Source organism: Sorex araneus, chromosome 2 (genome assembly GCF_027595985.1).
Source record: "Sorex araneus isolate mSorAra2 chromosome 2, mSorAra2.pri, whole genome shotgun sequence".
NCBI classification, from domain to species: domain Eukaryota; kingdom Metazoa; phylum Chordata; class Mammalia; order Eulipotyphla; family Soricidae; genus Sorex; species Sorex araneus.
The window spans coordinates 130637049-130648799 of NC_073303.1; the positions used below are offsets into that span (position 1 = coordinate 130637049).

General features: G+C 64.0%; 3 protein-coding genes across 4 annotated transcripts; 1 reads left to right on the forward strand and 2 right to left on the reverse strand.

The window, feature by feature from the left end:
• Positions 1 to 15: 15 nt before the first annotated feature.
• Positions 16 to 3332, forward strand: TIGD5 (tigger transposable element derived 5). The gene has a single exon (XM_004618697.2). It carries the CDS (start codon positions 169 to 171, stop codon positions 1999 to 2001), a length of 1833 nt encoding a protein of 610 aa, XP_004618754.2. The 5' UTR covers positions 16 to 168; the 3' UTR covers positions 2002 to 3332.
• A 198-nt stretch (positions 3333 to 3530) lies between these two features.
• On the reverse strand, positions 3531 to 6306 carry PYCR3 (pyrroline-5-carboxylate reductase 3). The gene is made up of 6 exons (XM_055125974.1): positions 6166 to 6306; positions 5232 to 5296; positions 4638 to 4817; positions 4315 to 4527; positions 4100 to 4192; positions 3531 to 3998 (listed from the first exon to the last, which is right to left on the reverse strand). Exons 1-6 carry the CDS (start codon positions 6269 to 6271, stop codon positions 3816 to 3818), a joined length of 840 nt encoding a protein of 279 aa, XP_054981949.1. The 5' UTR covers positions 6272 to 6306; the 3' UTR covers positions 3531 to 3815.
• A 500-nt stretch (positions 6307 to 6806) lies between these two features.
• Positions 6807 to 11196, reverse strand: GFUS (GDP-L-fucose synthase). 2 transcript variants are annotated; one of them, XM_004618632.2, is made up of 11 exons: positions 11082 to 11196; positions 10071 to 10227; positions 9657 to 9771; positions 8682 to 8810; positions 8413 to 8486; positions 8137 to 8270; positions 7991 to 8055; positions 7685 to 7751; positions 7469 to 7548; positions 7238 to 7337; positions 6807 to 7087 (listed from the first exon to the last, which is right to left on the reverse strand). In XM_004618632.2, exons 1-11 carry the CDS (start codon positions 11104 to 11106, stop codon positions 7032 to 7034), a joined length of 1002 nt encoding a protein of 333 aa, XP_004618689.2. In that variant the 5' UTR covers positions 11107 to 11196; the 3' UTR covers positions 6807 to 7031. The 2 variants fall into 2 exon arrangements, with proteins under 2 accessions (XP_004618689.2, XP_054981563.1); XM_055125588.1 differs by having other exon boundaries at positions 6807 to 7090.
• Positions 11197 to 11751: the final 555 nt, after the last annotated feature.

The window sequence follows — 11751 nt, forward strand, 5'->3', positions numbered from 1 at the left end:
CGGGCGCGGGGCGGGCCAGGCGGCGGGGCGGGGCCAGCGCGCCTGCGCCGGCTAGACAAAGGGGAGGGTCGCGGCCGGCCCCGCCCCTGAGTGCCCCGCCCCGCGCGGTCGCTCCGCGGGGCTTATGGCTCCCGCGTTCCCGCGGCCACCGTCACCGTTGCCGCCGCTATGTACCCTGCGGGACACCCTGCTGGGCCGGCCCCACGCCCGGCCGATTCGCCGCGGCTCCCGGCGCCGCCGCCCGCGCCCGCGCCGCGCCCGAGCGTGGCCTTCCGCAAGGCCTACTCCATCAAGGACAAGCTGCGGGCCATCGAGCGCGTCAAGGGCGGCGAGCGGCAGGCCAGCGTGTGCCGCGACTTCGGCGTGCCCGGGGGCACGCTGCGCGGCTGGCTCAAGGACGAGCCCAAGCTGCGCTGGTTCCTGGAGCAGCTGGGCGGCGAGGTGGGCACGCAGCGCAAGAAGATGCGACTGGCCAACGAGGAGGAGATTGACCGCGCCGTGTATGCGTGGTTCCTGACGCTGCGCCGGCACGGCGTGCCGCTGTCGGGGCCGCTCATCCAGGCGCAGGCCGAGGCCTTCGCGCGCCAGATCCACGGGCCCGAGTGCACCTTCAAGGCCAGCCACGGCTGGTTCTGGCGCTGGCAGAAGCGCCACGGCATTTCCAGCCAGCGCATCTACGGTGAGGCCGAGGCTGCTGCTGCTGCGCCCGCGCCCGGGCCACCGGTCAAGCAGGAGCCCGAGCCCGCGCCCGGCGCCGGCCCCGCGCCCGCCCGCGCGTCCGCGACGCCGGGCCCCGCCGACGGCGGCTATGGGGACGAGCAGATCTACAACGCCAACGTCACCGGCCTCTACTGGAAGCTACTGCCCGAGCGGGCGGCACCCCGGAGCCCCGGGGGCCGCGGCCACCACGGACGTGGGGACCGGGTCACCGTGCTGCTGGCCGCGAACCTGACCGGCAGCCACAAGCTGAAGCCGCTGGTGATCGGGCAGCTGCCGGATCCCCCGAGCCTCCGCCACCACAACCAGGACAAGTTCCCCGCCTCCTACCGCTACAGCCCCTACGCCTGGCTCAGCCGCCCGCTGCTGCGCGGCTGGTTCTTCGAGGAGTTCGTGCCAGGCGTTCGGCGCTACCTGCGCCGCAGCTGCCTGCAGCAGAAGGCTGTGCTGCTCGTGGCCCACCCGCCATGCTCTGGCGCTGCCGCGCGGGCTGCTGCCCCGGAGGAGGGCGAGGAGCCCCGCAGGCTGCGCTTCCCCCACACCGCCGGCTCCCCGGAGGAGCTACAGACGCCCGACGGGGCCGTGCGCATGCTGTTCCTGAGCGCAGGCAGCGATGGTGCGCACATCCCCGCCCCGCTGGAGCAGGGCGTGGTGGCCGCCTTCAAGCAACTGTACAAGCGGGAGCTGCTGCGCCTGGCGGTGTCGTGTGCCGCGGGCTCGCCGCTGGACTTCATGCGCAGCTTCATGCTCAAGGACATGCTCTACCTGGCCGGCCTCTCCTGGGACCTAGTGCAGGCGGGCAGCATCGAGCGCTGCTGGCTCCTGGGCCTGCGCGCGGCGTTTGAGCCTCGGCCTGCGGAGGAGCACGGGAGGCAGCTGGCCAGCCAGGTGGAGTCAGCAGCCGAGCACAGCACTGTGTTCAGCGACCTCACGCACCTGACCGCCCTGGCCTACCAGCGCCTGGCTCCTGAGGAGGTGGCCGAGTGGCTGCATCTGGACGACGAAGGGGGTTTGTCAGATGGCAGCAGGGGCGACGCGGGCCCCGCCCACGGTCCCTGCCTACCTGATCTGGGGGAGGAGAACGCTCCTGACCGAGGAGTGGCCCCAGTGCCTACAGCCGGGGAGGCTGTGCGGGGTCTGGAGACGGCCCTGCGGTGGCTGGAGAGCCGGGACCCACTGGAAGTGGGGCCCCTCAAGCTGGTGCAGCTGCGCTCGCTGGTCAGCATGGCCCGCAGGCTGGGGGGCGTCACGCCCTCCCCAGCAGGCCCTGCCCAGGGTGAGTGAGCCCGCCACTGCACTTGGACCCGAGGTCTTCCCATCCTCCTGCCTCTGGGATCTGTGGCCACCTGACCTGCAGGATTCTGTGAAGGGTCATCCCACCCTTGAGGGGCAGCTCTCCAGGGCTCCTCCCCAGCCCTTGCAGTGCCTCCACTGTGGCCACCCCAGTGACGTGACCTGGATGTGGCTTTGGCCAGAGCCCTGGCGCTGCATGGCCATCCCATGGGGGAGGCCTGGCCTATTTTGGCCTTTGTTGTGTTGAGTCCATCTCAGACTTTCGAGGGCCGGCCGGCCTTGGGGCTCCTGAGCCACTCAGTGCAGCTGGGCTGAAGGTGGCAGTGGGAGTTTCCTGGGTGCAGGATCCCATTGGAGCTGCTCCACGCCTCAGGCTGGGCCCTGGTGCTTCCCCCAGTGTCAGCTTGCTCGGTCTCCCTTGGCCACAGCCCTGAGCAGCTGCCTGTCCAGATGTGGGCCCAGCACTGACAGCCATGCCAGGGTGACCCTCAGTGCCTTCTTGCCCCACGGCCCTTCTGGGCAGTGCTGTGGGATGCCAGGAAGTTGCTCCTTGCCCTGTGGAACGGGGCTGCCACGTGATGGTGTGAGAGGAAAGGCTCTGGATCCCTGGGTGGGGCTGCGAGAGCCACACTGGCCCTGAACCTGGAGGAGCCAGGACAGGCAAGGCTGCTTGGGGACGCTTGTCCCCTCCCCCAGCTGTCCAGCTGATGGCCTTCCGTGTGGAAAGGGGCCTGTGCTGGCCGCCTAGAAGCCTCTGCCAGGGTTTCCCCCTGGCACTGGCTAGGCCCTTTGGGGACAGCCACTGCAGTCTCCTCAGGATAGCAGGGTTGTGGTCCCCTTGTGCCATGTGGTCCCCTGGGGCACTAGCATGTAGACCCACCACCCGGGCCCTGTTTCATATGAAGTCACGGGGAAGTCAGGCCAGGGGCTTCCTCAAGGAACCCTGGAGTTGCCACAGATTGGCTTAGTGACCCCAGCTAGGTACCTTCCCTGTGTCACCTGCCTGGCCAGTCTGGGAGTTTGCATGAGGGTGGGGCTCTGCTGCACATGGGGGCTTGTCCTGACCACATGCTCATACCAGGGTTGGGTACCCTGGTCAGGGCCTTCTGGCACTACAGGATGCGGAAAGTCACTCCAAGAGGTGCTCACCTGGAGAGGTGGTGTGGCTCAGGGCACTGCTCACCTCCAGATCTGTCAGAACCTGTGACCCTAAGGCAGCTCCAGCCCTGGCTCAGGTAGGGGCACCCTTGGGCAAGGCTGGAGTATGAGTCCTGGGGGGCCATGGGACCCCAGTGCTCTGTAATAAAGGTCAGACATGGTCACACTGTCCCCTCTTGGCACCTTTGTAGTGGGCTCAGGCCTGGAACACCTTGTCTTCTGTTGCTGTGGGGTGACCTGCATGGGCATCCCAGGTTCTTTGGCCTACTCAGGACACACACACACACACACACACACACACACACACACACACACACAAACACACACACACACGGCTGAGACAAGCAGCACAAGAGCCACGGTCACCCATGCCTAGACAGTGTCTTTATTACCCTTACCAGGACAGGCTAGATCTCAGGAGGACTGAAACCAGGAGGTCAGAAGGGCTACCCCTGGGGCAGGTACACTGAGGCGAGATCCAGCGGTACTGCCTATAGCGCCTTCCGGGCTCTGCAGGCTACATCCTGCTAGCCAGGGCCTCTCCTGGACCCAGAGAAGGATCTTTAACTCATCCCCACCCATCCCACTCGGGAAGCTGGCGAGGGTGAGAAGTGGGTGTGTACATGGGGCTAGGCCTTGCCTCATGCCTACTTCCTGCTAAGCTCCTTGGCCCGGCAAGTGGCAGCCTCCACTGCGTCCATGGTGGCTGCCCGCAGGCCTCCCCGCTCTAGGGCATGCAGGCCATAGATGGTGGTGCCACCAGGCGTGCACACGTCTGTCCGTAACTGGGCTGGGTGCTGACCACTCTGCAGCAGCATCCTGGCTGTCCCCTGGGAAGAAGGGTATGGGCCAGTGCCAGGGAAGCTCACAGGCCAGTATCCAGCTCTACACCCAGGTAGCAGGCTGCTGGGCCTGTCCCTGCCCCACTCACCAGCAGAGTCTGGGCAGCGATGCGATGTGCCAGACCACTGGGCATACCCATTTTGACGGCACCTTCAGCCAGGGCTTCAGAAAAGGCGCACACCTATGGCAGCGGAGGTGGGGGGAGCAGGCGTTAGCCCAGACTTAACTGGCACACAGCTCCAGACTCCTGGGCTCTGAGCCTGGCCCAGGGCTCCACCCCTTGAGTCCTGAGGTGTCACTCACAAAGGCCACACCACTGCCACTGAGGCCAGTGTGGATATCCACGTGGGCCTCAGGCACCTCCTCACACTGCCCACAGGCCTCCAGCAAGGTCTGCAGGAGCTGGACATCACTGTTCTTGGCGTAGCGGCCCCGTGCCATAACCATGGTTCCCTCCTGGACCACACAGGGCAGATTGGGTGACACCCGCAGGATCCGTGCCCTGGGGGGCAGCAGCTGTGGACAGAGGCTGACATCAGGGGGTGCTGCCTCAGGAAAAACCCAAGCCAGACTGAAAGTAGTCTGGGGTGCCAGGAATGAGAAGCTGACCCCGCACAGCCACTCACCTCCTCCAAGGTACTCAACGAGATCCCTGCAGCCACGGACACCAAGATGTGCTCAGAGGTGACCAAGTAGGCCACCTCTGTCAGGACGGAGGGCAGGATATGGGGCTTGGTGGCAAAGAAGACCAGCTGGCAGGTCTGCAGCACCTCGTGGTTAGAATGGGTGGTCTGGCAGCCCAGGGCCTGTGCGACACCAGCCCCGGTATAAAAGGGTATCCTGTGGGTCTCACCATTGCAGCAGGGCACCCCGCCTCCTCCAATCACATACACTAGCACTTCACAGACCCCAGTATCTGCACCTTCCAGTGTGCCCCTGATGCAGCGTACCCATGACCATCCCTGACTGCAATGCACTTGCATGCAGCCACATCATGCACACGCAGGCATGTGGACATGAACCCTTCCCCTGGCGCTCCACAACCCTTACTTCCTGTCCGGACTTTGCTCTCCTCTTCCCCAGCCCGGCCAGTCTCAAAACTAGCTCAGTTTTTGACCCAGTAAGTCCTTGTGTCAGAGGGTAGGAGCCAAAAGGCACCCACCAAAAGGACCCCCTGACCACAAGGAAGCCTCAACTTGGTGAGGAGCTGGCCCGCTCACCTGGAAGCGACAGAGGTTCCTGTCCGATGGTGCGCTGGCCATCACGAGCTGTGCTTCCACTTTTCCTGGAGGGAAAGACACAGAGCTGGGACAAGGGAGCAGCTTGCCTGGCTGTGCCAGAAGGTGTTGGGTGCAGCCCTGCCTTGGCACCCTGGTCCCTGCTGCCAGACACTGCAGGAATCCCATGCTCAGCATGGCACTGTGCAGATGGGACCTGGGACCTGGCATCAGACCCATTTGTTTCTGGAGCTGGTGGCCTGCCGGCAATGGGGTACACCCAAATCCGAGTGGCCCATGCCTCCTGCACAGGGAGGGACACGTGGGCAAGAAAGGTCCAAGGGGAGGGGGGTTGAGTTTCCTCAGGAGGGGCAGCGACTGTGAGCAGTGACAGTGGCCCTGGTGCCACTCAGGGTCAGCACAGCACTTGGCAGGAACTCCACAGCCCAAAGTCACACGGCCTATTCTGCCAATCTAACACCTGAGGTTTGCAGTAAACTCTTTTTAGGCTGATTTCAAGGCCTGGGGGGGTGGGTGCGGGGGTGGGGGCAGCTGAGGGCAGGAAGCAACCCAAAACCTACCTAAAAGGCTTCAAAAGCATGGCATTGTCAGCCCTTCTGTAACGGGAAGCTGGAGGCATTCAGTGACACCACCTCCACCCCCCACCCCCGTGGAGAGGCCCCCCCCCGCAGGTGGAGGGAGAACGCCAGGCTTTGGCCGCAGTGCCCACACTCCTTCACCTCCTGGAGCGCAGCCGCTGCAACCCTGGGGAGTTCAGGCCAACCAAGGGGACCGTGGCGACGAAGCAGGCCGATGCCTTGGCCCGACGCTGCCCGGAGAACGGACACCTCCGGGCTGCCCAGCCACTCCGTTGCAGGAAAAGTCGGGGCGGCCCACGGCGGTCCCAATCCCCGGACACGGCCCCGCCCGCGCCCACCTGCTCGGATGAGGCCGTGCGCGATGGCCTCGGCCATGCGGCCCGCGCCCACGAAGCCCACGCGCTGCGGACTGGGCCCAGGAGCAGCCGCCGCCGCCGCCGCCATCGCGCCGCCGCCGCCGCCGCCGCCGCCGCCGCCGCCGCCGCCGCGGCGCCCATTGGCTGCCGCGCAGCGCCCCGTCCCCGCCGTCCATTGGCTAAACCGGTGGTGGGCGGGGCCAACGCGCCCCCGCGGAGCCGGGGGTAGGGGCTTGGCACTCAAACCCTGGGATACTGCGCTGCTGGCACGGGCACGGCGCGCACAGGGGATCCCGGCTTTCCGAAGAGCCGTGTGCCTTGCTCAATTCCCATGGAAAGGACCCGCCTGCCAGTCCCTGCGGCTGGTGCCAGCAGCCTGCCCCGCGTGCCAGCTGTTGCTGAAATCACAATGGTGGGAAGCCCCGGCTCCCTCTTGGGGAGACCCAGGCTATCAGGTGTGGAGGGCCTGGGTTCCCGAGCAGAGAACCCATTCTGCCCAGCGCCGTACCCCATGAGCAGACAGTGATCTTCCAAGGCCGCCCTCTGGGCACTGGCAGTTCAGGACACCAAGTTGTGGGGGAAGGTGTGGGCACACAGGGGACAGCTGACAAGACCTGCTGGGCCAGGGTTATGAAATGCACTTTATTGAGTCCTGGGGCAGGGACGGCAGGGTTGAAGATGCTGGCCTCGGTAGCCAGGTCTGGCCTTCGTTACCCTGAGGACAGATAGGGATGTAGACAGGATGCCTCTGGTCAGTTGCCCTGGAAGAGGCGGTGGGCCTTGGCCTGGAGTCCCGGGTAGATCCAGTGTCCCAGCAGAGTCGGTCTGGGAGGAAATGCCACTCGCCCTCACTTCCGGGCCAGCTCGTAGTTGTCAGTGAACCAGGCACAGGTCTCTCGCACGGCTGCTGGACACACGGGGATGTCATCCATCACCAAGCCTGCAGGTGTCCCGCTGTGCCTCACACAGGGGAAGCTGAGGCTTAGGGAGAGGTGGGGATGGGACTTGGGACCCAAGTCCAGGTCCCAGTGGATAGGGTGGGCCAGGGGCTCACCCTGCTTGAAGGGAGTGAATCGGAAGTCGGGCAGGTAGGACCGAAGCTTGCTGTTACTGGCTGTCTTCTTAAACTGTCCATCAGACTTGGTGGCATCGAACTGGGAGCCAAGTTAAGGTCTCACAGAAGCAGCAACTGACCACCCCTCACCCCTGCCTCCCACAGGGGGCACCGAGTGGTCAGCTCCAGTCTGTACAAAGGCCCATGGTGCCTGAGCAGAACGAAGGATACAGTGACCTCCCCACTGAAGTCCATGGCCTCCACCACAGCCTCAGCTGCTTCCTGGATGGAAACCTCATCTTCCTCACCCACTGTGTGGAGGAAAAGGCCAGGTGAAACCTCCTCTTCTGCACTCAGACTACCAGGCATCCCCACTCACACCCCCAACCACTCTGGAGATAGATGGGGTCTTGCCCTGTGGGGACCGGGGGTCCGAAGGGCACATACCTGACAGGATGATGGGCTCCACCTCATTGTATTCCCGCAGGACCCAAATAAAGAGCCGGGCCAGGTCCTAGAGGTCAAATGAGTAAGATCAAAGGGCACCTCCCCTAAATGCCCTTGCCTGGGGTCTACCCGCACTGCTGTCCAGCTTTCCTGGGCCACCCTTGGTCAGCCCAGATCTGACTGTCCTGGGTCTATCTCAGGCTGAGCTCCGAATTGCATCAACAATTTTAGTGTTCCTTGGTCTCTGTCCCAGCATTGCCCCCTCCCAGCCTGCCACAGGTGACATGGAGGGCCTGGGGCACCCACCAGTGAGTAGATGAACTGCCTCCGGGGCTTCCCCGAGCCCCACACCGTCAGGGCCGAGCCGCTGCCTGCAGAGGTGGGAGGGCCATGTGGGCACGCGCCAGGCCAGGGGCTTCACGGGGTGGGGCAGTGTGGGGGCAGGCACTCACTCTTGGCCAAGTGCACCTTGTGGATGAGGCCTGGCAATACGTGGCCATCCTCAATGTTGAAGTTGTCGTGGGGCCCGAAGACGTTGGTGGGGATGACAGCCGTAAAGGTGCAGCCATGCTGTAGGGAGTAGGCCCTGTAGAGGACAGCAGAGTCCTACAGCCCAAGCCTGCCTCACCCAGGCCGGAGGAAGGCTAGGAAAAGGAGCACAGACCCCGACGGCAGCAGAACTCCACCCTCTCCATTATTCCCCCTGAGCTCGGGCTGCAGTTGAGGACCTGTTCTGCACATCAATCATCCTCTTGGCATAGGAGTAGCCGAAATTGCTGCTGTGCGGAGGACCATTGTGGATCTACGCCAAAAGAGGGTAGTCGTCTCAGACCCGGCCCCAAGCCCTGCCATGCCCTGCCCCAGTCAGGTCACACACCCCACAACTCCACCAGGCCCCGCCCCAGCCCTACCAGTCCCCACCCCAGTCCCCACCCCAGCAGCCCCAGCTCCGCCAGGCCCCGCCCCAGCCCCGCCCAGTCAGGCCCTGACCTCTCACCATAGTCTCATCGATAGGATAGGTGGTCTTGTCTGGGAAGATGCAGGTGGACAGGCATGACACCACCTTGCGCACACCCACCTCAAAGGCTGCATGTAGGACATTGTCATTGATGTGCATGTTCATCCTCTGCAAGGGGTAGGGAGAGTCAGGAGCCTCCAGGCACGGAAGTGAAAACACCACCTGCCTGCTGCCCTGGCCCAGGCGAAGCTCCTGGGCAGACCTTTCAGAAATCACTGTTCCCTCCCTGCCAACAGGCAGCTCTGCGCTCATCCCCGGCTGAGAGGATCTGAGAGCGGACCCATCTCCCTCCCATTAGGGCAGGGCAGGGCTCCCACTGCTGGGGAGCTGTGGAGAAGAGTCCCTCCACTCCTGCAAGCCAGCAATGGCGCCATTACTCATCCTCTGCAGGTCGATATCAACTAAGCCCGACAACAGCACCTGCACCAGGCCAGAAAGTCAATGCTCACAGGCACAAGGCACCCCTTCTCCTCCAGGTGCCCTTCACCTCATCCCTGGAGCACCCATGGGCCTGGCTCAGTACAGCTGGACCATTGCAGGCAGGTGAGAAGGCAGGTCTGGAGGCCCAGAGGGCTCAGGAAGCAGCATCCACAGTAGAAACTGCTTTTCTCAGCTCCCCATCATTCTGGGGCTTTTCCAATTGACCAAATCCCCTGCTCCCTACAGATACATCAGGGATGTCCAGGTCTTGCAGGTGCTCCAGACGCTGACCCTCAGGAGGCCGGAGCAAAGGACAGGGAGTGAGGCACTTTCCTTGCATGCATGAACTAGCTTTATCCCCAGCATCCCATGTGGTCCTTCAAGCACCACTAGGAGTGATCCCCTGAGCATTTCTGTGTGTAGTCCCAAAACCAAAACCAGGAAAAAAAGCACCATACCTCAGACCCTCAGGGACTTTTCTGGGTGGAACCCAGCCAGAGAGCAGGATCCTGCCTCCCAGCACTCAGTTCTTACCAAGAAGTCGAGATTGTACTTGATGTTTCGGAAGAGGCCCCCCACCATTGCAGCAAGATGGATGACATGTGTAGGCTGGACCTTCTCAAACAGGGCTCTGGTCTGGGCTGCATCCCTGAGGGGAATCAGACATCAGGGACCCCTTGGATCCTGAAGGAATCAGCGCCCAAGGGTGGGAGGCATTGGGGCAGGGACTCCCCAGGACCAAGGGGGAAAGGCACCCACAGACCAGGGACTGGTTGGGAGGAGGAGGCCAACTTCCAGGAAGTGGCGTAAGGGTGTTTGCCCAGGAGTAGAACTAGGCACCCCCAGGCCAGGCCAGAACCTGGTGGGGCCCAGATGAGCAGGTGGCTGTACCTCAGGCCAGCCTAGGGCTCTGCAGAGGGCTGGGTGTGTGCGCAGGGGTGCACTCACGTGAGATCGGCATCCTTGGAGGAGACGAACACCCAGTCCTCTCCGGGCAGCCGGGCCCCATCTGCCACCACCTTCTGGATGGCTCTGCCCACCAGCCCTGAGCCCCCAGTCACCAGGATCCGTGTCCCCTCTTGGGGCTCCCCCATGTTGGCTGTACCTGTAGGGCCAGATGGTATGGGGCCGAGACCTATGTGCTCCCTACCGGCTACCATCAGCACAGCCCCACAAATGTCCAAGGGTTGTTCCAAGGTTCCCAGGTAGGTGTGAGGAGCCCAGAGAGGGACAGAGCCCACGAAGCTGCCTCCAATTATCCCTGAAACCCGGCCCTGTTCGGGAGGGTGCAGGCAACAATGGACTCTGCTCGGTGCTCCAAAGATCTCTGGAGTCATCAGCCAAGAGAGCCTGCCCCCGTATCTGCCACGCATCCCACACAGCCCCCTCTAAACCCCTCTAAAGCCTGACAAAGGGTAGCTCCAGTTCCCTTCTGGCTGACAAGTGGGGAGGAGATGAAGTTGGGGCTGGTCCCGGCCAGTGCACCACACACTGGGGGCTGGGAGACATGCCTGTCTGCAGCCCACGGCCCACCCCGCAGGTCAGTCCTGGGCTTGGGCGACCTCGCTTCCTCCTGGGCAGGTGGCGTGGCCCATCCGGTTCAGAACTGGGCGGGCCTTGGGGCGCCACTGCCTTGGTCAGCATATGCTGGAAGCTATACTGAAAGAATCGGAAGCTGCGAGCACAGCGGGGCCATGCGAAGACGCCATCCCAGCAAGAATGAAACGCATCCCAACGGCCAGGCAGGCCTCTCCCGCCCCCGGGTGCCCGCGGACGCCCCCGCGCCTGCCGCCCCCCACGCCTGCTGCCCCGCTACTGCCCGACTCCCGGAACTCTCCCGCGCCCGGCTCCTGGCACCCCTCAGGGCTCTGGGCCTCCGGAAGCACCCGAATAGGCTCTCACGCAGCTACCCAGGCATCCCCACGAAGGCCGGCACATCTCTCCAGCACCTGGACGTACCTGCCTGACTCCCCGGAAGCGGCATCCACGTCCTCACCCAGTCTCCAGCCACGTTCCCTGGGCAGATAGAAGGGGTGGGGCCGGGCAAGCTTCCCCACGGCACTCTGGGAAATGGAGTCCCGGGCCGGAGCCCCGCGGCATTCTGGGAAACGGAGTCCGGGGCAGGCGCCCCGCAGCACTCTGGGCAAGGGGGCGAGGAGCTGCGGCAGCCTGCGGAATGCTCTTCTTTTTGGGGGGGCGGGAGGGATTGCCCCTCTTATCGCCTGCCCCGCCTTCCCGATGGTCATCACCACCTTCACCCTACTTGGCACTGGGAGAGCACAGGGCGTGGAGCAAAGGCCAAAACCTCAGGGAGGTGGAGCGCACGGTGGGCTGCAGGTTCCCAGAGGCAGAAACAGGGGGCATGTAGGCACGTTCCCCTTCCGCTGGCCGAGGCAGCCCTGGCTGAACTTGAGGGAGCTGGACAGACAAAAGGAGCTGCAAGGGCAGCTGGGGAGTGTCTGAATCAGCAGAGGGCTTTGCCAGGGGACTTGAGGGGCTCCTTCGGCTCCGGCGGATAGAGCTGTAGTGTAGGGGGGCCCCTTCCCTACTGCTCTAGCTGTGCTGAGCCTCGATGAGGCTGATGTCCGCAAGGCTCCCTAAGGCAGTCCTGCCACCGAACTTGCCGCTG

Bases quoted from the DNA above. Each gene is read 5' to 3' on its own strand.
- GFUS (XM_055125588.1), bottom strand. From the start codon at position 11,106: ATGCCGCTTCCGGGGAGTCAGGCAG. The intron at 10,228-11,081 runs GTACGTCCAGGT...CTGGCCCTACAG, and splicing joins GCTTCCGGGGAGTCAGGCAG to GTACAGCCAACATGGGGGAG. The intron at 8,811-9,656 runs GTAAGAACTGAG...TACCCCTTGCAG, and splicing joins AGTACAATCTCGACTTCTTG to AGGATGAACATGCACATCAA.
- PYCR3 (XM_055125974.1), bottom strand. From the start codon at position 6,271: ATGGCGGCGGCGGCGGCGGCTGCTCCTGGGCCCAGTCCGCAGCGCGTG. The intron at 5,297-6,165 runs GTGGGCGCGGGC...CTTTCCCTCCAG, and splicing joins GCACGGCCTCATCCGAGCAG to GAAAAGTGGAAGCACAGCTC. The intron at 4,193-4,314 runs GTGAGTGACACC...CCGCTGCCATAG, and splicing joins GTGGCAGTGGTGTGGCCTTT to GTGTGCGCCTTTTCTGAAGC.
- TIGD5 (XM_004618697.2), top strand. From the start codon at position 169: ATGTACCCTGCGGGACACCCTGCTGGGCCGGCCCCACGCCCGGCCGAT.